Genomic DNA, 25610 nt, shown 5'->3' with positions numbered 1-25610 from the left:
CTTTGCGCCACCTGGCGGTCATTCCGTGAATGACTTTGAAATGCGAAATCATTTTTGCCGCGGTGACTTTTTCCCCAGCTGCTAGTGTGGTGGTAATAGGCGTTTTGGTTGACTACCTACTGTATATATATATAATTCCTTAATTCACACTACTTTATCTCTGTGTCTGATTCAAAGTGGGCAGATTGTTTGATCTGACAAGCAGTAACTGACAAAAATAACTGTCAGTTTTACCCTTCCAGTCAAATATTGCACTGAATACATAAATAACAGCTTTAATGGGTTACTAAACCCCTGGTCAGAGCCTGACTCCACCCACTGGCAATATTTAAAAAATGCTGGAAAAGTGGGCAGAGCCCAGTGGAGAGGGGGCGTGCATCTGAGACGCATCTCTCTGTAGGCAAGGGCGTGGTTAGCTGGTTCCCTCTGACGTCACCGGCCACCATAACTTCCAATAGGAAAATTCAACTGCAGTAGCCACTGTTCAACCTGAAGAGGGCAGTACTCAGACATTTTTACACCATATATTTTAGAATTAAAACACTTTAAACCCAAATGTCAAAAAAATTACTTGAATCAATGAACAGCATTAATAAGTAGCAGTAGTAGTAGTAGCTTTATTGTCACTTAGTCACAAGTACCAGCGAAATTAGCCATCAACCTGTCCATACAGACATACATACAATATGACAAGGGGGTAGACAGGACAGGAAGACAGAGCATTGAGGAAAAAAATACAGCATAACATGAGGAGAGGTGAGGAGAAAAAAAGGCAACCCCCAGACTATGCTCCTGTAAGGAGTACAGTTTGGGAACAGTAAAAAACACCTCAGCAACCTTAGCACATAATCAGTACACAACATGAACACACAAGACTTGCAACAGGGGAGTGGGGGATGGAGGTAACCCAGCACAGGCAAGCAGCCATCCGGTCCTGCAGCCATTTCGGCGCTGGTCACAGACCCGCCTGTCAGACTGGGGGTACAAAGCGTTGAAGGCGAGGGATGGGGGGTGGGGGGGTGATTGCATATCTGTATATATGTAAGAGTTTGTGTATGTGTAGGCCTGGAGAGTCGCTACGCCTGGCAACCTAATCTAGGTGCCTCAGTCCGCAGGATGTCATAGCGATACACAGCAGTTGCCATGGAGTCAACCTTGATCAGGTCCCAGACAGAGTCAACAATCAGCAGGTGTCAGTGGGGAGTGGGGGAAGGAACGCAAGAGCGTCTCACTGCAGTGCTCTTCCGGGGGGGTTGTTGTTCCAGCAGCAGCCTCGGCCAAGTCCAGTGCTGGTTGAGGGGGGCCGAAAGCAGATAAGATTGGGGTTGTTTGGTCTTGGGACGAGTAGCCGCATTCCAATTTACACAGCTCCTGGTCCATTCTGGTCTCCAAAACGATCCATCTGCCTTTGCAAAGCTGTGAGCTTCTCCATGATGTTATCCATATTGTGGTTCATTGTCACAGTCTGAGTGCTGACAGCTCTGCCCACTGCTTCAATCATAACGGGCAGCCTTGTGGGGTTTTGGACAGCTGTCACCGTCTTCTTAATTCCTCGATAAACCAGGGCAATGCCTAATCCAATCAGCAGAAAACCTGTTATCATGGTTCCGAATAGGTAGATATCTTCAATGTCCTCCACGGAAAGAGCCGCCAGACACACGACCCGCCACCTCTCCCACGCGTCCATCGTGTAGCCAGCTGCGAACGTTCCGGCAGGGCAGTCAGGTTCCCCCGAACCCAAGCTTCTCGTCGAGAAGATGGTGTCAATTGCGTTGAGAGACCAGTTGATCAAATCCATAATTTCTTAGTTTGGAGAGCAGTGCAGAGAGAGTCTCTCAAAGTACAAGACAGTAAACTAGACGAGACGAGAGCAGCAAAGCAGGGGAGGTAAGGGAGAGGAGGGGAGGGGAAGAAAATGCGACCGGCTTCGTTGAGATCCAAAGAGATAAAGCCCCAGTCTTACAGATCATTAACTAAAAAAAGTTGTTTTAGGGTGTAGTTACCCTTTAAAGGAGTTAAAAAAAATACAATAATATGGTTGAAGATATTCATAAAAACATTGTAAGTGCACATACTTTAACGCTTTGCGCCGTGCAGTTCCTTGCCTCCATGTTGTGCATAAAAATGCATTAAAATGTAATGCACAGATAGCCGTGGATTATCCCTTGTTTAATTAAAAGGTACCAGAAAACAGGAAATAGCATCTAGACCAGCAAAAAAATACCCCCCCCCCACACACACACACATTTTTTTGATTCCGATACCCATGCTTTCTCATGCTATTTTTTTAGGGTAAGGGATAGGGTTGTTGTTAGGGATAATGTGGGTTTCTCCCATACAGTGAAAGTCAGTGAGGTTCAATGTTGTTAGGAGCACACTAACTTTCAAAGTATCATCATGTTCCGCTGAAGAAAATAAGTCATACAGGTTTGGAATAACATCACGTGAGGATGAGTGATGATGGAATTGTCGTTTTTGGGTGAACTATCTCTGTAGGATCTGAACTCCAAAAGCAATAACCCCATCATTTACCTTTTATTCTCTGTAGCTTGAATGAGTTTGACCACAAGGTCTTCGGCATCACTAATGCTGAAACAATCACCATGGACCCTCAGCACAAACTTTTGTTGCAGTGCACCTACAGGGCCCTAGAGGATGCTGGGATACCAATGGAAAAGGCCAGTGGAACGCACACAGGAGTATTTTTGGGTAATATATAAGCTAATATAAGATACGTAAAAAAAGTTACTTTTGGTGTCTTTAATCCCAGTGAAAAAAGTATATGCACTAACTGCATGGGAAGTACCTTTGGAGCAACCTTTGGTTAAGATTCATTGCTAATTACACATACATTTTATCAGTTTTTCCCGCTATTCAAAAGAGGGATCTAACTTGTCCTGACCTCAATATGTGCACTTGTGCTTTAACTCATTTGTGTCACAGCACAAACAGTACACGAGGTGTCCACAGCTAAGGGCTGGTAACATAAATGTTGCTTGTCCGAGCCCTGCAACTGCAACTATTGTTGCTTTGAGCAAAGCACTTAACCTTAGGTTGCCTTGTAATAGGAATACAGTAAGTGACTATGGACAAAAGCATATCGCCAGCTAACATGTCTAACATGTTTTTTGTTTGCTTGTTTTTCAGGACTCATGAACAGAGACTTTGAGCTGGCAAATGTGAGGAATAATCCGAAATACATAGACCACACCTCAGGCACTGGCTCTGCAATGAGCATAGCTGCCAACCGCATCTCATACGTCTTCAACTTCACTGGTCCCTCACTGACCATTGACTGTGCCTGCTCCTCATCCCTCGTCGCCCTCCACTTAGCTTGTCAAGCCATAAAACAAGGTAGTCTTCAAAAATATATGTATGTAAACCATGTGGATCAATTGATTTGCACATTTTAAGAATCCATATACGGTATATTGTATGTGTACTAATATACAGTACTGCGCAAATGACATTAGATGCTTTATGTTTTGCCTATGAATTAATCAAACAATTGATTAGCCATTAGGCTCCCCCTATCCCCCTAAGTTGTGTAGTTATCTGTATTCAACAGGAGATTGTGATATGGCCTTGTGTGGTGGTGCAACCTCTATACTGGAGCCGACCATTTTTGTGACTCTCTCCAAGGCAAAATTAATCTCTTCTGATGGAACGAGTAAACCTTTCAGCAGCAAAGCAGACGGATATGGCAGAGGCGAAGGATGCGGTGTTGTTTTATTAAAGCCTCTGAAAAAAGTTAATAAAAAAGATTGTCTCATATAAACTATGACAGCAATGTTCCTAATGATAAACTACTGCAAGAAACACCCATATGTTGTCTGTATTTTGACAGGCTTTTGAAGACCATGATCATATTTGGGGTATCATCAGCAAAACCGCAGTAAATCAAGATGGCCACACCGTTAGTCCAATCACCAAACCATCCATGGTACAGCAGGAGGAGCTGCTCAGAAAAATCTACTCAACAGAGACTGACCTGACTGGTGTCCAGTACATTGAGGCTCATGGGACTGGGACTCCAATTGGAGATGCAATAGAGGCAGATAGCATCTCAAAAGTCATTGCCAAAGCAAGACCTCAAAAGTCAGGGCCACTCATCATTGGTTCTGTTAAAGGCAATATTGGACACACAGAATCTGCCGCAGGTGTTGCCGGGCTCATAAAGGTCCTATTGATGATGCAGAATGAAACCATTGTGCCATCATTGTTCTACTCTGTGGAAAACTCCAGCATAGACGCTGAATCTCTCAATATCAAAATCCCAACCACAGCAGAAAAATGGATCAGTGACGGCAGATCAGGGAGGTGTGCAGGAATCAATAACTTTGGGTTTGGTGGAACAAATGCACATGCAATTATCAGACAATATGTGCAGCCAAAAGCTCAGCAGATCAGCAAATCCCATCAGTATTTTGTGGTCTCTGCAGCCTCTGAAAAATCCACAAAAAAAATTATTAAAGATACGGCAGAACAGATCAGCAAAGGGAAAATATCAGGTCTACAGTCTTTACTGTACACATCCGCATGTAGAAGAAGTCACTTGAAACGCAAATACAGGAAAGTATTTCAAACATCAACATTGGAAGATCTGCAAGAGAAACTTACTGCTGCTGTGGAGAAAAAGCTTGCACCGTCAAAGACAGACCCCAAGCTAGTTTTTGTGTTTTGCGGCAATGGTGTTACATATCAGGGTATGTGCAAGCAGCTCCTAAAACAAGAGCCAGTTTTCAGAGAGGAAATTGTGAAGATTGAAACTCTGTTGCAAAGCTATAGAAGTTTGAATCTGATGGAGATGCTGGAAAGTGAATCTGAGAAAAGTACAGAGCCGTCTGATCCAAAGATTGTCCAGCCTCGTCTGTTTGCTATTCAGGTTGCTGTTGTCAAACTTCTGAAACACTGGGGCATCAATCCGGATGCTGTTTTGGGGCACTCTATTGGAGAAGTCGCTGCAGCTCATTGTTCTGGTTTGCTGTCACTTGAAGATGCAGTGAAAGTCATCCACTACCGCAGTTCTCTGCAAAGCACTGTGACAGGAGGGAAGATGCTGGTAGTCGGTAATATGGCTGTTTCTGAAGTCTTGAAAATTCTTCAATTTTATTCAGGAAGGGTTTGTCTGGCTGCTTATAACAGCCCTCAGTCTTGCACCCTCTCAGGAGATGCAGATGACATTGACAGGCTCCAACAGAATTTGAGCAACTCAGCCAGTGGAAAAGATTTGTTCCTTCGCATTTTAGATGTACCTGCAGCATTCCACAGTCACAAGATGGATCCCATTTTATCCAAAGTGGAACAGAGTATAGGCTCATTGCAGGCACATCATCTGGAGACAGAATTGTTCTCAACAGTGACAGGTGTTAGTTTGTGTTCCTCAGATTTTATTACTGGTGAATATTGGGCAAAGAATATCAGAGAGCCAGTTGAATTTGAACAAGCTGTAAGATCTGCAGCTAAAAACAAAAGGAGTGTGATATTTGTTGAAATTGGTCCAAGAAGATCTTTGCAGAGGTACATCACTGAGACTCTGGGAAATGACTTCACTGTGATTCCCTCAGTGCAGCCTGATAAAGATCATGAGACCATGATTACTGTTGTATCCAAACTGTTTGAGCTTGGGATCAAAGTAGACTGGGAAGCGTTCTACAAAGGTTTTGAGGCTGAACCAGTTCCCTACCCACGATACCAGTTTGATGATGTGAAGAGAGATGTCTTCGCTTCATATTTTCAGTCGATCAGTCCCACTGGCAACCATCCAGTAGTTACACAAATGGGTACAGACACTTCAGTGTTTAGCTGTGATTTATCCTCTGAATCAGTGGCCTTCCTGCAGCACCACAAGCACAGTGGGGTGGCCATCATTCCCGGGGCATTTTATGTAGAGTTGGGTTTAGCAACTTGCATGGCATATGCAAAGCCTAAAGTCCCACTAAGTTCTCTGCAGCTCAGCATAACATTCCAGAGTCCATTAGTTATCACCCAGAATGCCCCAGATTTAAAAGTACAGCTGGATCCATCTGACTATGTGGCTGATAACACATGCAACTTCAAAATACTCTCTACTTCTGCAGTCTATGCGTTTGGCACAGTGGAAGCAAAACCAGGCAGAAGTCCTGAAGAACAGTTCATTTCATTAGACTGTATTTCCAAAAGATGCACATCCCACATGGCGACTGAAGAACTCTACAAGCATCTAAGTCAAACAGGATTTGAGTATGAATCTGTCTTCAGAAATCATGCAGATGTTTATTGTGGGGAAGAATTTAGAGAGGCTATATCTATTGTGAGTGTCCCAAAAGAATTACTGCCTCAATTACATGACTATCACCTTCACCCTGTGGTCTTGGATTACGTTATGCAACTTGTTCTTGCAACTATAGGGGGTATATCAGCAAGACCTCAATTTCCTGCACAAATAGAAAGCCTAACTGTTTTTGAACCATTGCAAGAGGAGATGGCTGTTTATCTGAGAGCAGTACATGTGGGAGAAGATGATTTTGACATTTGTGGCTGCTTAGCCAATAAACAGGGTAGGGTGTTAGTTGAACTGAGGCATGTGAAGATCAGAATGCTAGGAAGTCGTTCCCATGTAGTCGAGGAGTACTTCTACCATAACAATTTCAGTATCATCTCTGAAGTTGCCAGATTTGATACACCAATTAAGGCACTGGTCTTTTCTGACCAGGTAGGAATTTCTTTAGCTTTGCAACAGTACTTGGACCCAACATCTAGATATGTGTCTTCTTCAAACAGTAACATACTGTTAGAAGATGGAGTTGAACTTCTTTTGTCAAAACTGAACATTTCAAATGTAAAGAAAAACTTCCAGGAAATTTTGTTCATGTGGGGTGATGCAGACTTATCCTCTCTCGATTCAGAGAAGGTCTTGGACAGTATGGCAGGGTGTTGTGAGATTTTCAGAAAGATTGTCGGATATCTCAGGGCACTTCATTTCCCAGGCGATATCAGAGTAATAACCTATAAGTCGTCTGAGAGCATAGTGGAGCACATAAACCCTGGGTTTGTTCTGTCAGGCATGACAAGAGCATGTGTAGCTGAGCAGCCAGAACTTTCCTTCCAGCTGATTGACATGGGCTCTGATACTTTTGAAGACATCAAAGCTCTGGTTCAGGTCCTCAGGTCTTACCCCTGTAATAAATATCCAGAGATAGTAGTGAAGGAGGGCAAAATTCTCAAGCCTGAAATCAACCACACACCTCTGCCAACCATGGCAATCTCTTCAAGAAACGTCCACATGTTGGATGAAGAAGTCTTCATCTTGCAAACATCTGACCCATATATAATGAAAAATGTCTCTGCAACTCAAATGGATAATTCCATTGAACCGATTCAAGGAAAAAATATTGAGCTTCATCTCAGTAAAGTCTGTGTTCATTCATCAGATTACTTTCCAGTCAGCATTTCTGACCTGAAGTATGGCCAGACATTGTATTGGAACAAGCACACAAATGAAAACCATAAGCTCTTGGCCCTTGACTTCAGTGGCACTGTCACATCTGTGGGGAAAGATGTCAGCAAATTTAAAGTTGGTGATCATGTTGTGTCTTGTTACCCTGTGGCTGCCACATCTAAAGTAGTTGTCCCAGCAGCTGTTTGCTGCAAAGCAAAAAAGCTTTCATTCCTGAAAGACGTGCCTTGTGTCTCTTATATGGTGCTGGCTTGGGAGATCCTGCATGAGTCTTTACCCAAGGCTAAACAACAAATTAATCTGGGTATTTTCTCCACTGTTCCTGACTCAGCTTTGATGAATGTGTTAATTACTATTGCAAACAGATCAGGTTGGAATGTCAGAGTGAGCACCCAGGCTGATCAGCTGTCTTGTGATTTTATCGAGGTTGTGGGAGCTATTCTTTTGCCTCCTTACAGTGTAGAGACTGCTGAAATAGCTAGCAGTGTTAGAGGCATCAAAGACATTGTTCTTGTCTATGACAACCAGACAGAATTTCCATTCAATTCTACAACATTCCGAGGTACAAATGAGGAAGTCCGCTTTCATGCCCTCCTCATGTCCCAGATAATGCAAAAAGGGTCTCTGCAAATGCAAATGCCACAAATCTACCGTTGGCTGAAATCCATGCATTTGGACAGAAAGTCATTATATTTGGATGCAAAAGCAAATCAAACAGTGAAATCTCAAGACAATGATCTTCTGTCTGTAAAAGAATCTGAATCATACTTCAGATGCCAGATCCTACCCATTATCATCCTGAACAGTGAAGACAAGAACCAGCTGTCTGACATTCCAGTAATGGTCAAACAGAATCTATTCAAGAAAAATGCAGTCTATATTGTCACAGGTGGTCTAACAGGGTTGGGCTTTGAGACAGTAAAGTTCATTGCTCAGAAAAGAGGAGGAAGCATTGTCATTCTGTCTAGAAGTAATCCAAACCCTCAGATGCAACAAGAGATTAGTCAGATCAGTCGCAATTGGGGCTCTGTCATTAAGTCTCTGCCATGTGATGTTTCTGTATCTGAGCAAGTGGACCAGACAATTGTTAACATTGGAAAACTATTTCCATTCAGTCCCATCAAAGGGGTGTTTCACAGTGCGGTTGTCCTGCATGATGGGCTGATTGAACGTCTTGACAAATCTCTTTATGAGAAAGTTATGAGGCCAAAAGTAAACGGAGTGATTAACCTTCACCGTGCTACCATACAGTGCGATCTGGATTACTTTGTGTGCTATTCCTCCATCTCTGCCTTCATTGGGAATGCCTCACAAACTAATTATGCTGCGGCTAATACATTCATGGACACTTTCTGTCACTATCGCAGAAACATTGGGCTTTCTGGACAGTCCATTAATTGGGGGGCTTTGAATCTTGGTCTTTTGTTGAACAAAGTCCATATCCAAAAATTTCTGGAGACAAAGGGAATCCTGCTTTTAGAGATTCCAGAAATCCATGAAAGTCTTGAGCAGTGCCTCTTGATCAACAAACCTCAACAGGTTGTATGCAAATTCAATTTTAAAAACAACTGGATTAACATTTTCAGTAATAACACTCCACTAAAGTTGCGGTTTTACAAAATAGGAGAGGAAGCCACGATTAAGAATGGACTGAACATGTCTGAGGTACCCATGACGTCATCCTCACCACGTGATCATCTGAGGTTCATGATTAGTGAAACGACTGGTGTTGAGATGGATGAGCTGAATGATGATGTTCATCTTTTTGATTTAGGCATTGACTCAATGTTAGCCATGACTCTGCAGAATCTTATCTTCAATGATATAGGTGTGAATGTCCCTCTAGTGACTCTGCTCGATCCAAATAGCACACTGGCAACTCTCACTAAAATCCTGGAGGAGAACCGTTTAGACGAATATCAGAGTGAAGATAAGAGCAATTCCACATACTTATGATTTGTAGTTTGCATTTCTCTAAAGCAGTCTTGTTGTAGTCTCAAAACAAGAACTTCCTTCTTTTGATGTGAAACAGGGGTACAGTTAGGCACTGTAGTACTTTTATTAACCAATACAATTAACTCAAGTTTATCCAATTTAAAAAAGGTTAATATAGGCACATTTTTGTATATGACTAAATTTCCATCCAGTCTATTATAATGTTAACCGGATATAAAGATAACCAGAATACAACTCTATTCAATTCTAACAATTCTGTGAACTTCACTTCAGTTTGAAAATTGATTTATGTACCTTTATTAATGTGCATGCTGATGATGATTAAGATTATGATTTTTTTATTATTATTATTATTATTTTGTCTAGCTAAAGAGATCATTACAAAATTATTTTTAAGTTGGGTGAGAGGTAACAGCAAATATTAAATGAAATCCTTAATACTTTGTAATTACTATAAAACCTACTAAAACTATTGTTTGGATTGATTTATTAATTTAAGAATACATTATGGTTTGTTTGCTGAAGGATGTTTAAGAATACATTATGGTTTGTTTGCTGAAGGATGTTTAAAATGCTGTCTACAATGACAATTGTAAAGATATGATAATTAATTATTCTGTTTTAAAGTGTTATTTAATCATGCTATTTTACAAAGCAAACGTTGAATCAATAGCAGAAAATGAGATGTCGATATTATATGATCATTAATCAGTAAAACTACAATGAAAGGAGTAACAAACAGTAACGTGTAGCGACAATGGGTATGAACCAAACGCAGACTAATCTTCTTCCAGAAGATTAATTCAAACTTTCCACTTCCTGCCGAACAAAGAGGAAGATTTGGTCAGGACTTCTCCATCCTCATCCATCTTGTCACGGGATCCAGGCGCTGACCGGTCTGGCTATTTAAAAGAGCCCCCAGCACTAACACATAACTGGTCAATGACTAGCTTTGTTGCCAAATTACTGTTTGGTTAACCCCCTGAGGTCGACGGTATCGCCGGCGATACCAGCTCGCTTTTTTTTTTTTAGTGTAAAAGAAACTCATAAATACTCTGTTGACTTTGATTTTCCATAGGAGTTTCATACATCAATCGATTCTGTTAAATGTGATTTATTTTTGTGTATACTCACTATAAAAACAAAGTGTTGTGCTTTTTGCCAAATAAAGAAAAATAAACACAAAGCGAGTTCTGCCTTCTCTCTGCCAGTGAAGTCCATTCTGAAACGCGTCCGAAAATTAACAATAACTCAGCGAATACTCAGTCAAACAGGCATACAGACACACAGGCATGAAGCTTGAATTCTCTTCTTTTAAATGAAGTAATTTATATAAAAAACAAATATTCTCATCTTGTGAAATCTGTATTAAAAGAGAGCGATTCCAGTCGACCTCATTACAGCTAATTCAGATGTAATGTGACTCCGCCCACGGAGAGCGCGCGCTATTCAAACGCAAATGGCTGAGGCAATCCTGTGAACGCCCCCATCAGCTCGAGAAAACACACAAGTTTATTTAGATCATTACTTGTTTACACCGTCTTGCAGCGCTGTGAGGAATAATACTAATGGAAAATGTCCCTCAGAAGTGCGGGTATATCGAGGAGCGAGCTGAGGAATACTAGCAGTGGTGGACAGTAACGAAGTAAATGTAATTCGTTACTGTACTTAAGTAGCTTTTTTGCATATCTGTACTTTACTGAAGTATTTAAATTTGGGAAGACGTTTACTTTAACTCCACTACATTTCAAAGTCAAATATCTTACTTTTTACTCTACTACATTTTCAAAATCAGTCGTTCCTTTTTATTTATGAGTGGATAAAAACTTAACTGGTCAAACGAGCCACCTATCACAGTAGCCTACAACGTGCGCGCTTTGTTTTGAACTTGCCTTGGCTGTATCTACTAAGCGCGAGCCGTTAAATATGAGAGTTGCGACCAGACAGTATGAGGTTGCGACACACACGGCTTGTTCGACTTGAACCGGCGCTGCACAGACCGATCAGTTATGACATCAAAGTATAGAGCGAAATCGCGAGAGCAATTGAAAAGCATACAGAGCCGTCTACTCTCTAATCGCTCTCGCGGTATTTTAATGTCATTCACCGACTGGTCTGTGCAGTGTGCAGCGCCAGTTCAAGTCGAACAAGCCTACTGTGATCTCACCGCCGCGCGGTCATGTGATTCGTGTAGCTATCAATAGTTCCAAACAAATCGCGTTGCCAATAATTTTAAGCGGGGCAGAGAGCAGCAGTTATTATTGCAGCAATTATCGGTAAATATTGACGCATAATGAACATTGCTTAATACGTTGACACTAAAATTACTTTGCATATAATAGCATTTTTTTTCTGGGGAGTAGCAGAAACACTGCATTAATACGTTTTGGTGTTTAATTTGGGAGGGAAATTGGCTGCTCCCATAACGTAGAATATAATATGTGTGTGTGTGTGTGTGTGTGTGTGTGTGTGTGTGTGTGTGTGTGTATTTATTTAATGGCATTGTGCAGGTTTATGTGAATGTATCATAACATTAGGATGTTTATAATTATGACCATAGACGCTCGTGAAAAATATATACAGTAAATACTGTAAATGTATTATACCTTAGAAACAGTCCCCTTCCGTCCAAAATTAAACACACAAAAAATATTCACATTATGTGCCAGGAGTGACATTAGAGTCTTCACGTAGACTGAGTTAAGCAAGAGTCTTGTGACAAAAATTATAATAGGACATTATAGCCATAAAAAAATCATAGTACTTGGATACTTAAGTACATTTGAAGGCAAATACTTTTGTTCTTTTACTCAAGTGAATGTTTAAAGGCAGCACTTCTACTTTTACTTGAGTAATATTTTACCTTGAGTATCTTTACTTTAACTCAAGTACATGGTATGTGTACTTCGTCCACCACTGAATACTAGTAAGTTTTTTCCTTCACGTGGGTTTCTGTTTATGAATGAATAAACGGCAGAGATGCGCGCTGTTTACCACAGCTGGCAGAGACAGTTTAAATTTAAATCGCGTGTGTGAATGAATGATGATGTTTTAGCAAACTGTATTGCTATACTGAGTTGAGTAAAAATCGACTGAATGTTGAAATAAAATGTAGGCTATTTGTAAGCAACGTATTAAACTGCAAATTAACAATATGCCCTAATATTTCATGAAAACAACGTTACAGTCAGACGAAATATGAAAGACAACATTTTGTTTAGTAGATTTGGGTACAGTTTTTACTGTAGAATATACTGCCACATTAAATAAGCTTTTGTTTAGTAATTTCTATATATAAAATACTATTTTTGTCAAAAATAAAGTCATCTAAGATGTTAGCTGTTCCAATGTTGGCTATATTCAAACTAATGAATACATAGATAAAATGTAGGCCTATAATCATTTTTTTTTACAAAGAAAGAGTACACTTGAAATATTGTTGAAATTGTAATTATTGTTGTAATTGTAACCGTTTTAATAAAATAGCAAAACATATTTACAAGATAGATGTAAGCAAAATCTTAAATGGTCAATATAAGTCTTCTTCTAAATATATCTTTTGTCCTTGCATTGTGGCTCAGTCAGTGTCACACCTGAATGAATGGCTCATCATTATGCAGAGTGGGTGGGACATTGTATTCTCAGGTGTAAACCACTCCTCGTTCACGCCCCCCTCACATATTGGCTTTCCAAGCAAAACCTGTTTTACATCAATTTAAATCAATGTATGGTTTTATGTGAACGATAAAGCAAGACTATTTTCACATAATTTTGAAGAAAAAACTATAGGCGACGACATCCATTAGTCAAAAGTCTTATTTCCACATATTTAGTATGTGTTTTGTGGCCTTATTTCAAAAACTTAAATTTTTTGTTTTTTCGATAACCACACATAAACATTATTCTCTCAAAAATGAAAACATGTACATACATGTGGCTCACATATTATTGTAGTCCTGTTTGTGCTATATAGAGTGAATTTACACCTTTGCCATTAATATGTTTATAAGCAACTGAAAAAAGCACAAATGTCAGAGCATGTCAGAACACCTCCAGGGCCCAGAAAACCGCTCAGACTCCAGAGGGTTAAGAGAAAGACAGAGACCAAGGCATCACACAAGTGTCTTCACATTCCAGATTCAAATCTCACAAACCACAGCTATAAATTACCACAGGCTCCAGAGAGTCTGTAACCAAAGACTTTTATTGGTTAACTGAAGGCAGAACTGGTCAACTTCAATAGTTTGCAAGACGGATCGATACCAGCAGATGTTGTTTTCCCCCACAACATTCCTGAACCCCTCCCCCTTAAGACCTCTGAACGAACAAACAGAGTCCGTTTCTCTCTAAACCAGAAAACTGAGATTTTTCCTACAGTATACATAAAACTCATTCAAGAACAATTTTCAATGGACTTACAATCAAACATCATGCAACTACATAACTCTATTTTGTGTCTGCAACTTATATGTGTGTTTAATATGCTTAGATACCATATAACTCATGTAATGTTATAACTGTTAGATGTTTGAATGAAAGTGTGTTGTGTTTCATATCAGTATGATCGTATGCTCTTGATTCAAAAGATGGCTTGATTGAAATCTGTGTAAAATGTTTCGTATTCTTATAATACTGATCATGTCTAAACTGTGGCATCTGTTCTCTCTTGTAACATAAGGCAGGTCACCCGGTTTGCTATTGATTAAATTTCTGAGATTACCCTGTGATCAAACCCCCTCTCTAGTCTGGGACCTAATCAACTTACTGGAATCCCCATTTACAGACACCTCCATTGTCTTAACATTCGCCGCGCAGGACGCGCAGACCAAATGGCGCCGACCAATGCGTAACTCATTGACTGCCTATCTGAAAACACAGATCTCTTACGGCTGAATCAACAAAGCCCTCTGTTTTAACTGTGGGGCGAACATCCGCTGACCAATAGAGCAATCTCGGAAGAACCCCCTAGGGATCTCTTAGACACTGATTTACACTTCAGAACAACAAGACTCTGTCCGAACAAATGTCCAAACCATGTTAATTACATCATTTCTAAAAACGCACACACAGTCTCTCAAACCCGCGCTCGAGGACAAAAGTTCAGCGCGCGGTTGTGAACTCTCAGCCTGGGTCACACACACTCACACAGAGACTCACTCTCATACCCGACCACATGTGTGCAAAGTTATCTTTCTAAATGTTTAAAATGTAGTTCTTGAAGTGTTCCGTGGTCTCCATACCCAAAATACTATCTATATAAACTGTATTTGTATGTAACCAATTTGATGTGTGTATAATCACGAGAAATCATGTATCTGAGTGTTATAGGCTCACAAAAGTATCATTCGCGGTATTGTTTTGTTCCAAAGAACCCAACGGTGTTGAATCTTTAACACAAAATATCAGAAGATGCATTCTTTCATTAATACTAGGTTTATAAATGTTCATGAACGAGTTTATTCCGTCAGTACACAGTCAGAGAAGGCGTGGACCTTTGCAAAGCGTAAGGAGTTGGCCACGATCGTCCTCCCAGACGATTGGTTCACGCACGCCAGGAGGCGGAGGCTTAGCACCTTCAAAACACGGCGCGTCCTCTCGTAGTTGGTAGCAGTTCGCCAGAGAGAGAGAGAGACCCGCCTCCTTCCTTCTTCCAAGGAACCTTCGTTTGCTTTTATTTTCGTTTTCTATTCTAAGTCTTTCTTTTCTTGATAGTTTACCTCAGTTTGATAATTTCTTACAAACCAAAGAAAACCAACTTAAAGCTAAAAATCATCTTCGGCTAAGTTGAACGCTCCGAGTTACCATCGCAACGAGCTCCGCCTTGACGACGCACCAGACCACGTGTTCCAGGCTCCTTTGAACACCACAGACGCACTAAACGAGGGCCTAAATAAGCGAGTACAAGTAAAGTAAAAACCTTCCATTCTTAAATTCGCAATCTGAAAGAAATGCTGTTTAAGTTGTCTAATAATTACTAGAAACTGTTGGGGTCTCGGTGTGAAGGAATGTTGTAAACTGTCTGTGCCTTTCTTTAAATTCCCTCATCCATTCTTTAAGCACACACTTACCCTCACACACAAACACACACTTACACCCACACGTGCTCTCAAACAAACACACACACACACACATACACGTCTATATTACTAACAGGGGACTATCGCTCTACACTGGCCAAGAGGGGACTAGTGTTTCTGGTCATTTTGAAGGAACAAAAATGACATACAAAATTTTCTTTTAAGCTCTTTTTTCATAATATAACTTCAAATATGCATTTTTTTATTTAAAAAAAAACATGCCAAGTGGGGACCTGAAACTCTGAACGATCTCTATCTATACTAGTGGGGACTTGATAGCCTGCAATGGAGCTGTGTGTGTGTGAACAGTGAAGTGAACTGGCAGTGAAGTCTGCCTTCATTATGTAACTCTCTCTCTCTCTCTCTCTCTCTATATATATATATATATATGAAGAGTTCAGATGCAAAAGCCTCTAAATGCCATCTGAAATTTTCTTATAGAATGATCATTTTTATCAAGCTTGTATATTTAAATGCAATAATTTCCCTTAAATGGCAATGAAGATTACCTATTAATTGTATTATAAGTGAAATTACTGAACTTAAATACACAAGCTTGATAAAAATGATCATTATATAAGAAAATTTCAGATGGCATTTAGAGGCTTTTGCATCTGAACTCTTCATATATATATATATATATATATAATATATATATATATATATATATATATATATATATATATATATATATATATAACCTATCAATTATCAAAAAATTTTAAATACGATTTGTTTTAGGAAAGACCATTTAAATCTACAACGGGGTAAAAAATACAGACGGCAACAGTTCAAAAGCAGAGGCGAGAATATCCTCTTATCATTCATAATATTATTTTTCTTATTTAACGCTCTCTCTTCATAGATACTTTCTATGCTTGGTTATGCAGTCCCTAACAATTTACTTGTTACTACTTTTCTTAATAATTTCTTCTGTACCTCAGTAGCAGTTCCATACCAACAAATAATACAGAATATCATAACACTTTCAATGACAGCACTATAAAACATCAGAAGCTTTATGTTGAGGACATTACAGCAAAGTTATTGCTTTAAGAAATTCATTCTCTGTTGTGGCCTATTAATTAAAACATAATTTCTACTCTAATAAAATCAATAGACATGTCCTTATTTTTCTGTTTCCTTTGTTTCTAGGATGTTGATGTACAGAGATATTCAGTGTTTGAAATATTGCTCAATTTAAATGCAACCAAACATATGTCGTTCGTTACCATCCAACAGTGGACCTTTCTTTAAGATCTAATTCAAAACTTTTGAGTTGACTTGCTGCATCTGGTCATTTTTAAGAAACAAAAATTAAATCATTTTTTTCATAATATAACTTTAAAAAAATCAAAATTAAAAAAATTAAAAAAATTAAACATGCCAAGATTGAATCTCAACTCTGAACGATCTCTACCTATACAACAGTGGACTCACAATAGCCTGCAATGGAACTGTGTGTGTGTGTGTGTGTGTGTGTGAACAGTTAAGTATGTCTTTATTTTGTAACTATAAGTTATATATATTTATATATAGGCCTTCATAGATACTTTCTATGCTTGGTTATGCAGTCCCTAACAATTTACTTGCCATTGTTATGTGCCATTGCACTCACACATACATGTCTATATTACTAACAGACCAATGTCGCTCTACACTGGCCAAGTGAGGACTCAATGAACGATATCTATCTATACAAGTGAGGACTTGAACAGTGTGTGTGTGTGTGTGTGTGTGTGTGTGTGTGTAACAGTGAAGTGAACTGGCAGTGAAGTCTGTCTTCATTATGTATATATAATATATTATATAGTATATTATATATTATGCCTTTTATCACTCGTTTTGAAAACGATGCCTTTACCATCTGCATGTAAACAACATAAACGTGAATTTGTGAAATTGTTACGTCATTCCAACCCGGTCACACTAAATGCGTCTCTATAGCACACATTGTGTTTATTGTGCAATTTATACGTGCATATGATAGGCATGGGTGGGTTTAGGGTAGGTTTAGTAGTGGTGTGTAATATGTAATATGTATTATATGTTTGGTTAGGATTAGTTTTGTAGGATGTGTGTGTATTACACTCAATAAAGTGCGTATTATATGCATGTAAAAAAATATATTTTCGCGTAAAAATTGCACGATAAACACAATGCGTGCCATAGAGATGCATTTTCATGAGATCAGGCAGGTCATGCACAAGTATATAACATGGTCACATGCGTACTTATCATCACGTGTTCACATGTTCATGAGTATTTGAGTTTGAGTTTTTTTTTTTTTTTTTGACAAAGTAAGAAAGGTTTGGGGTGTGCTTTTAGATGGGCCTTTAAAATTTGACAAACAAATATCTTCAGTAACTGGATCTAGTTTCTATCAACTCCGTCTTTTGTCTAAAATTAAACACTTCCTAACTGACAAAACACTAGAGATGGCTGTTCATGCTTTTATTACTTCCCATTTAGACTACAGCAACTCATTGTATTGCGGTATTTCCAAGTCACAAATCGCTCGCCTTCAACTGGTCCAAAATGCTGCAGCAAGATTTATTCACAAAAGTAGTAAATATAATCATTTTCTCGTTTTTCGTTTGTCAATCATTTTATTTATATTGCGCTTTTCTGCTTTACATATAGCCTCACATTCAAGCTGGGGGCAAGCTGGGGCCAGTTGTACTGTTAGAGGGGCCAGTTTAGACCTTATTGTTGTCATATCATTTTCTGCACTGCACTATAGGCATTAACAGGCAAAATACCATGATTACCAATCATTCAACAATGTATTTGCATTGCCATTATATTTTTTAAATTTGCATTACATATTCAGAATCAGTCACATTAACTGCATTCTACGATTTTTGTGTTTTTTTTGCAAAAAGATCAGCAAATTCATCTAGATTTAAGGCCTTTGCCCTCCTTGACTCAATACTTAGAACACCTAAATTGCTTAATCTGTCATCTGACATTGTGGACCTGAGATAGGTTTTCACCAGCTTTAGTGCATACAATATAATATACAATTAAATTATGCTTATTTTAAATGTATTGTGCAGGCTAGGTATAAAAAATATAGGAAAAACCATGATAATATGAAACGCTTCAAAACAGAGCGCACAAAGCGCGTATGCGCATCGCGGGTGCAGAATGATGTGCTCAAAGCAACATGGAGTCACAGTGTTCAGCGCTGCACAAGTGCGCATTTAAAAGTTCACGGCACAAAGCGAAGAAATTTCGAGCGCACAAATCCTAGTGTAGCCTATATCTGTCCAACAGTTTATTGATCATTTGTTTCTTCACATAGTGAAGTTTTAAATTCCAGTTATTGTGCGTTTGATGCTGATTCATAGTCCTTGTGGTGTGAACAGGCACACGGTAGCGAGTCGTTTTAAAACAGCAACAAACATAAAATACAAATACACAAAATAAAGTCATTTTATGCAAATCCACAGCCTTTTATCTACAGATCAAGCATTATAATGTGTATATATCATATTGGAGAGAGTTTTACCGTGCATATATATAACATAATATAAATTAACATTACAAAAGTTAATGATAGTACATTTCAAATACCTAAAAATTGACAATTAAGTGATTTTGTTCGAGTCAAAAATATTACTTAACATTAATGAACCAACGGTACACATTTTTTACTTTAGCAATCTTATGGGTTGTGGTCTCTCAGACATTGGCAGTAATAAAAATACAATAAAAACATAGTTTCCCTTTGGACTTAAATTACATATCTTTGTGGTATACGGTAGAAATATTGCACATTTCAGTCTAGCTTAGGTTTTTAAAATAAATAACACAGTCTTGGAAATAATATGTAAGCATGTGCAAATAAGCCTGTATAGTAAATCAAGTTCTGTTGGTCTTTGTGTTTAAGTGAGAAATTAATTCATTTAAATTGAAAGATCTCAATGTTTATAAGATCTTTCAATTATGTTTAACAGTTTTGAGCGTATAAAAGAGTGTATAAAAATGGGCTCTGAGTTTTGGCAGTGGTTGTGTCTAAGTGAAATATGTAGTTTGGAAGATGTAGTCACTGAATGCATTAATACAACATTGAATGACACAGACATTTGCAACACTTCTACAGTAATACCGTAGTAAAATATTTTCAGAATCTAAAAAATTAAATACTATCAAAACAATTAGATGTAGCTGAACACATACAGGTATTAATCTTTCAGTTTCATCACCATCTATAAAAAGGGGAAACTTGGGGGAAATGTGTACTGTACTGTAAACAATGACCATGTGACATAAAATGCTGTGAATTCTGAACAACAGAAAACAGCAGAAATATGTTAGAATTCTACCCGTTATTTGTGTGTTTTTTTATTTAACGTGTGTTTTTGGGGGGTAAAACCTTTTCTAGTGTTCTGGAAGAATGAGTTGATCTGAGAATGAAGTTTCAGTGCATTTTGAATGTGAAATGAACTGCTGTCAAGCTGTAAGTTGGTTTGGAGAAGATATCATGGTCTTTTAACCTGATATCATTTAAGACATCATTTAAGACTGTGGTATAAATGATTGAATGATTTAACCATAACTCATTACTATCCTTGATATTCTAAAATAGGTATTTTTCATGTGTATGTAGACTAGGGTGTGTGATATTGAGTTGTTGCACTTCCCCCCCACACGCAATTTACATATCAATGCAGGAAGGCCTTAAAGGCCAGTGTTTTTCTTAGGTGAGAAAACTGGCCAACAACCCCCAGAGTCCTGTTACCAATATCTGTGCAACTTCTCAAATGCACTAGAATAAACTAGAGAAAACGCTGGGATTTACCCTGCCAAATTAAATTAAATTACAGGTTTTTACAATCGCTATGACACATTTCTCAATATTTAGGTACATTTTCAAAACTCTTCACTCAGTTCTCCTAACCAACTTACAGCTTGACAGCAGTTCATTTCTCATTCAAAATGCACTGAAACTTCATGTCTCAGATCAACTCATTCTTCCAGAACACTAGAAAAGGTTTCACCCATACACTTAGTGATACACTTTGTCACACATAAAACAAAAAAACACAAACAACAGGAGCATTACACAATGTTTTCTTTTGTAAAATGCTTTCATAAAACAAGAATGACACTATCTACTGTTTATAATTCACTGCAGTTGATGTTACATAATCCTTTTTGATTACAGCCCAGTTATCATCTATGATAATATTGAGCAGGTGGACTATAAGTATATAGGTGTGGTCATTGATCGTTCATTTACTTGGAAAGCCCACATTGATTATCTTTGTTCAAAATTCCGGCAACGATTGTATTTTTTTAAGAAGACGTAGGCTGTTCGGTGTAAATCAGAGAATTATGCAATTATTTCATTATGCCGTTTTAGGAAGTCTTTTAAATTATAGGATGCAAACTTCATATGGCAATCTTTCGGTCCAATTAAAATCACAGCTTGCATGTCTTGTGAAAACTGCAATGTAAGTTATGGGTGTAAGAGAGTACTCATCACTTCAATCAATTTACGAATCGAGGATTTTTTTAAAAATGCACAGACAATAGAGAGTGATTCAAGCCATGTTTTATTTCCAATGTATCAGCTTCTGCCATCATGGAGACGGTATAGAGTCCCACTGAGTAAGAGGAACCGTTAGAGTATCTATTAATATGTTAAATAGCAAGATGTAGTTATACATATATGTAGTTTTAAACTCTTTTTGGTTTGTGTGTGTATGTATATGTTGTGTACTAATGCAGCTTTGAGTCAAAGACAAATTTCCTGAAAAAGGACAATAAAGTAAAGTATACTAACAAACTAACTTTTTAACATTACTGTACTAAAATATTCCTAAGTTTCCCCTTTTGTATAGATGGTGATGAAAATGAAAGACTAACACTTACATCTAATTATTTTGATATTATTATATTTTAGAATCAGAATATCTATTTCAATGTGATATTACTGAAATTAATTTTTAACAGTTTAACAGTACTATTATTATTAACAGTTTTAAAAAGAGTATGTAAACGTGCAAATTAGCCTGTATAGAACATAAAGTTCTGTTGGTGTTTGTGTTTAAGAATAATTAATGTAAATGGAACAAAATGCATTCAATGACATCTTTCAAAGCAGTGATCCACAGTTTAGCTCACATAGACGGATGGGGTGTGATCACTGTGTGAAGAGAGTTTTGAAAAAGTGACTTTAGAATTGGGAAACTTACATTTTATTTGTGTTTGGAATAATCATTAATTTAGTTTCATTGTAAACATAGTGCTAAACAAGTAAACAAGATTTTATATTTAAATATTATATTATAATATATAATACTGATTTCAGAATTGTGCAAGGTGTATTTTCCGGAATCTCTGTGTGAACGGAGCTTATGTGAGCCAAACTGTGGATCATTTATTATTGCTTTGGCAAAAAAAAAATGTATTTCTAACTTAACACAAACACCAACAGACATTTATGTTCTATACAGGCCAATTTGCAGATGTTTACATTCTCTAATCAAAACTGATGTTCAAAACCTAATATTTAAATTCTGAATCTAAAAAAAACAAAAACAAAAAAATATATATTTAACTAAACACCTATACAAGTGTTAATCTCAGTTTCATATTTTTGTACAGTATTGTAAACGTGGATAATGTAACATTAACTGCAGTGAACAGTAGATAGTGTAATTCTTGTTTTATTTATTTAAAAAAAAAAAATTTACAAAAGAAAACTTTACAAAATAAATTTGGCAGGGTAAATCCCAGCGTTTTCTCTAGTTTATTCTAGTGCATTTGAGAAGTTGCACAGATATTGGTAACAGGACTCTGGGGGTTGTTGGCCAGTTTTCTCACCTAAGAAAAACACTGGCCTTTAAGGCCTTCCTGCATTGATATGTAAATTGCGTGTGGGGGGGAAGTGCAACAACTCAATATCACACACCCTAGTCTACATACACATGAAAAATACCTATTTTAGAATATCAAGGATAGTAATGAGTTATGGTTAAATCATTCAATCATTTATACCACAGTCTTAAATGATGTCTTAAATGATATCAGGTTAAAAGACCATGATATCTTCTCCAAACCAACTTACAGCTTGACAGCAGTTCATTTCACATTCAAAATGCACTGAAACTTCATTCTCAGATCAACTCATTCTTCCAGAACACTAGAAAAGGTTTTACCCCCCAAAAACACACGTTAAATAAAAAAACACACAAATAACGGGTAGAATTCTAACATATTTCTGCTGTTTTCTGTTGTTCAGAATTCACAGCATTTTATGTCACATGGTCATTGTTTACAGTACAGTACACATTTCCCCCAAGTTTCCCCTTTTTATAGATGGTGATGAAACTGAAAGATTAATACCTGTATGTGTTCAGCTACATCTAATTGTTTTGATAGTATTTAATTTTTTAGATTCTGAAAATATTTTACTACGGTATTACTGTAGAAGTGTTGCAAATGTCTGTGTCATTCAATGTTGTATTAATGCATTCAGTGACTACATCTTCCAAACTACATATTTCACTTAGACACAACCACTGCCAAAACTCAGAGCCCATTTTTATACACTCTTTTATACGCTCAAAACTGTTAAACATAATTGAAAGATCTTATAAACATTGAGATCTTTCAATTTAAATGAATTAATTTCTCACTTAAACACAAAGACCAACAGAACTTGATTTACTATACAGGCTTATTTGCACATGCTTACATATTATTTCCAAGACTGTGTTATTTATTTTAAAAACCTAAGCTAGACTGAAATGTGCAATATTTCTACCGTATACCACAAAGATATGTAATTTAAGTCCAAAGGGAAACTATGTTTTTATTGTATTTTTATTACTGCCAATGTCTGAGAGACCACAACCCATAAGATTGCTAAAGTAAAAAATGTGTACCGTTGGTTCATTAATGTTAAGTAATATTTTTGACTCGAACAAAATCACTTAATTGTCAATTTTTAGGTATTTGAAATGTACTATCATTAACTTTTGTAATGTTAATTTATATTATGTTATATATATGCACGGTAAAACTCTCTCCAATATGATATATACACATTATAATGCTTGATCTGTAGATAAAAGGCTGTGGATTTGCATAAAATGACTTTATTTTGTGTATTTGTATTTTATGTTTGTTGCTGTTTTAAAACGACTCGCTACCGTGTGCCTGTTCACACCACAAGGACTATGAATCAGCATCAAACGCACAATAACTGGAATTTAAAACTTCACTATGTGAAGAAACAAATGATCAATAAACTGTTGGACAGATATAGGCTACACTAGGATTTGTGCGCTCGAAATTTCTTCGCTTTGTGCCGTGAACTTTTAAATGCGCACTTGTGCAGCGCTGAACACTGTGACTCCATGTTGCTTTGAGCACATCATTCTGCACCCGCGATGCGCATACGCGCTTTGTGCGCTCTGTTTTGAAGCGTTTCATATTATCATGGTTTTTCCTATATTTTTTATACCTAGCCTGCACAATACATTTAAAATAAGCATAATTTAATTGTATATTATATTGTATGCACTAAAGCTGGTGAAAACCTATCTCAGGTCCACAATGTCAGATGACAGATTAAGCAATTTAGGTGTTCTAAGTATTGAGTCAAGGAGGGCAAAGGCCTTAAATCTAGATGAATTTGCTGATCTTTTTGCAAAAAAAACACAAAAATCGTAGAATGCAGTTAATGTGACTGATTCTGAATATGTAATGCAAATTTAAAAAATATAATGGCAATGCAAATACATTGTTGAATGATTGGTAATCATGGTATTTTGCCTGTTAATGCCTATAGTGCAGTGCAGAAAATGATATGACAACAATAAGGTCTAAACTGGCCCCTCTAACAGTACAACTGGCCCCAGCTTGCCCCCAGCTTGAATGTGAGGCTATATGTAAAGCAGAAAAGCGCAATATAAATAAAATGATTGACAAACGAAAAACGAGAAAATGATTATATTTACTACTTTTGTGAATAAATCTTGCTGCAGCATTTTGGACCAGTTGAAGGCGAGCGATTTGTGACTTGGAAATACCGCAATACAATGAGTTGCTGTAGTCTAAATGGGAAGTAATAAAAGCATGAACAGCCATCTCTAGTGTTTTGTCAGTTAGGAAGTGTTTAATTTTAGACAAAAGACGGAGTTGATAGAAACTAGATCCAGTTACTGAAGATATTTGTTTGTCAAATTTTAAAGGCCCATCTAAAAGCACACCCCAAACCTTTCTTACTTTGTCAAAAAAAAAAAAAAAAACTCAAACTCAAATACTCATGAACATGTGAACACGTGATGATAAGTACGCATGTGACCATGTTATATACTTGTGCATGACCTGCCTGATCTCATGAAAATGCATCTCTATGGCACGCATTGTGTTTATCGTGCAATTTTTACGCGAAAATATATTTTTTTACATGCATATAATACGCACTTTATTGAGTGTAATACACACACATCCTACAAAACTAATCCTAACCAAACATATAATACATATTACATATTACACACCACTACTAAACCTACCCTAAACCCACCCATGCCTATCATATGCACGTATAAATTGCACAATAAACACAATGTGTGCTATAGAGACGCATTTAGTGTGACCGGGTTGGAATGACGTAACAATTTCACAAATTCACGTTTATGTTGTTTACATGCAGATGGTAAAGGCATCGTTTTCAAAACGAGTGATAAAAGGCATAATATATAATATACTATATAATATATTATATATACATAATGAAGACAGACTTCACTGCCAGTTCACTTCACTGTTCACACACACACACACACACACACACACACACACTGTTCAAGTCCTCACTTGTATAGATAGATATCGTTCATTGAGTCCTCACTTGGCCAGTGTAGAGCGACATTGGTCTGTTAGTAATATAGACATGTATGTGTGAGTGCAATGGCACATAACAATGGCAAGTAAATTGTTAGGGACTGCATAACCAAGCATAGAAAGTATCTATGAAGGCCTATATATAAATATATATAACTTATAGTTACAAAATAAAGACATACTTAACTGTTCACACACACACACACACACACACACAGTTCCATTGCAGGCTATTGTGAGTCCACTGTTGTATAGGTAGAGATCGTTCA

At 37.6% G+C, this 25610-nt stretch overlaps 1 protein-coding gene and 1 long non-coding RNA gene across 3 annotated transcripts in view; one reads left to right on the top strand and one right to left on the bottom strand.

The window, feature by feature from the left end:
- Nucleotides 1-9476, top strand: part of LOC309509756 (mycocerosic acid synthase-like polyketide synthase) — a 33235-nt gene extending 23759 nt beyond the window's left edge. Inside the window, exons 1-5 of one of the 2 annotated variants that reach the window (XM_082184582.1) lie at nt 2324-2418; nt 2456-2709; nt 3148-3354; nt 3569-3750; nt 3848-9476. In XM_082184582.1, the coding sequence (XP_082040708.1) occupies nt 2604-2709; nt 3148-3354; nt 3569-3750; nt 3848-9394 (6042 nt within the window). In that variant the 5' untranslated portion in view covers nt 2324-2418; nt 2456-2603 and the 3' untranslated portion in view covers nt 9395-9476. Of the gene's footprint in view, nt 1-2323; nt 2419-2455; nt 2710-3147; nt 3355-3568; nt 3751-3847 lie in introns of those variants that run through there. The other variant, XM_082184581.1, reaches the window with a different exon arrangement.
- LOC309513041 overlaps nt 1-25610 on the bottom strand; it is a 328088-nt gene that overhangs the window by 152226 nt on the left and 150252 nt on the right. The gene's annotated exons all lie outside the window — the stretch shown is intronic.

This window comes from Leuciscus leuciscus (assembly GCF_965113295.1).
Source record: "Leuciscus leuciscus genome assembly, chromosome: 1".
Lineage (NCBI taxonomy): Eukaryota > Metazoa > Chordata > Actinopteri > Cypriniformes > Leuciscidae > Leuciscus > Leuciscus leuciscus.
Note: the sequence above shows the minus strand (reverse complement) of the source record. Positions and strands in the feature narration are given on the sequence as shown.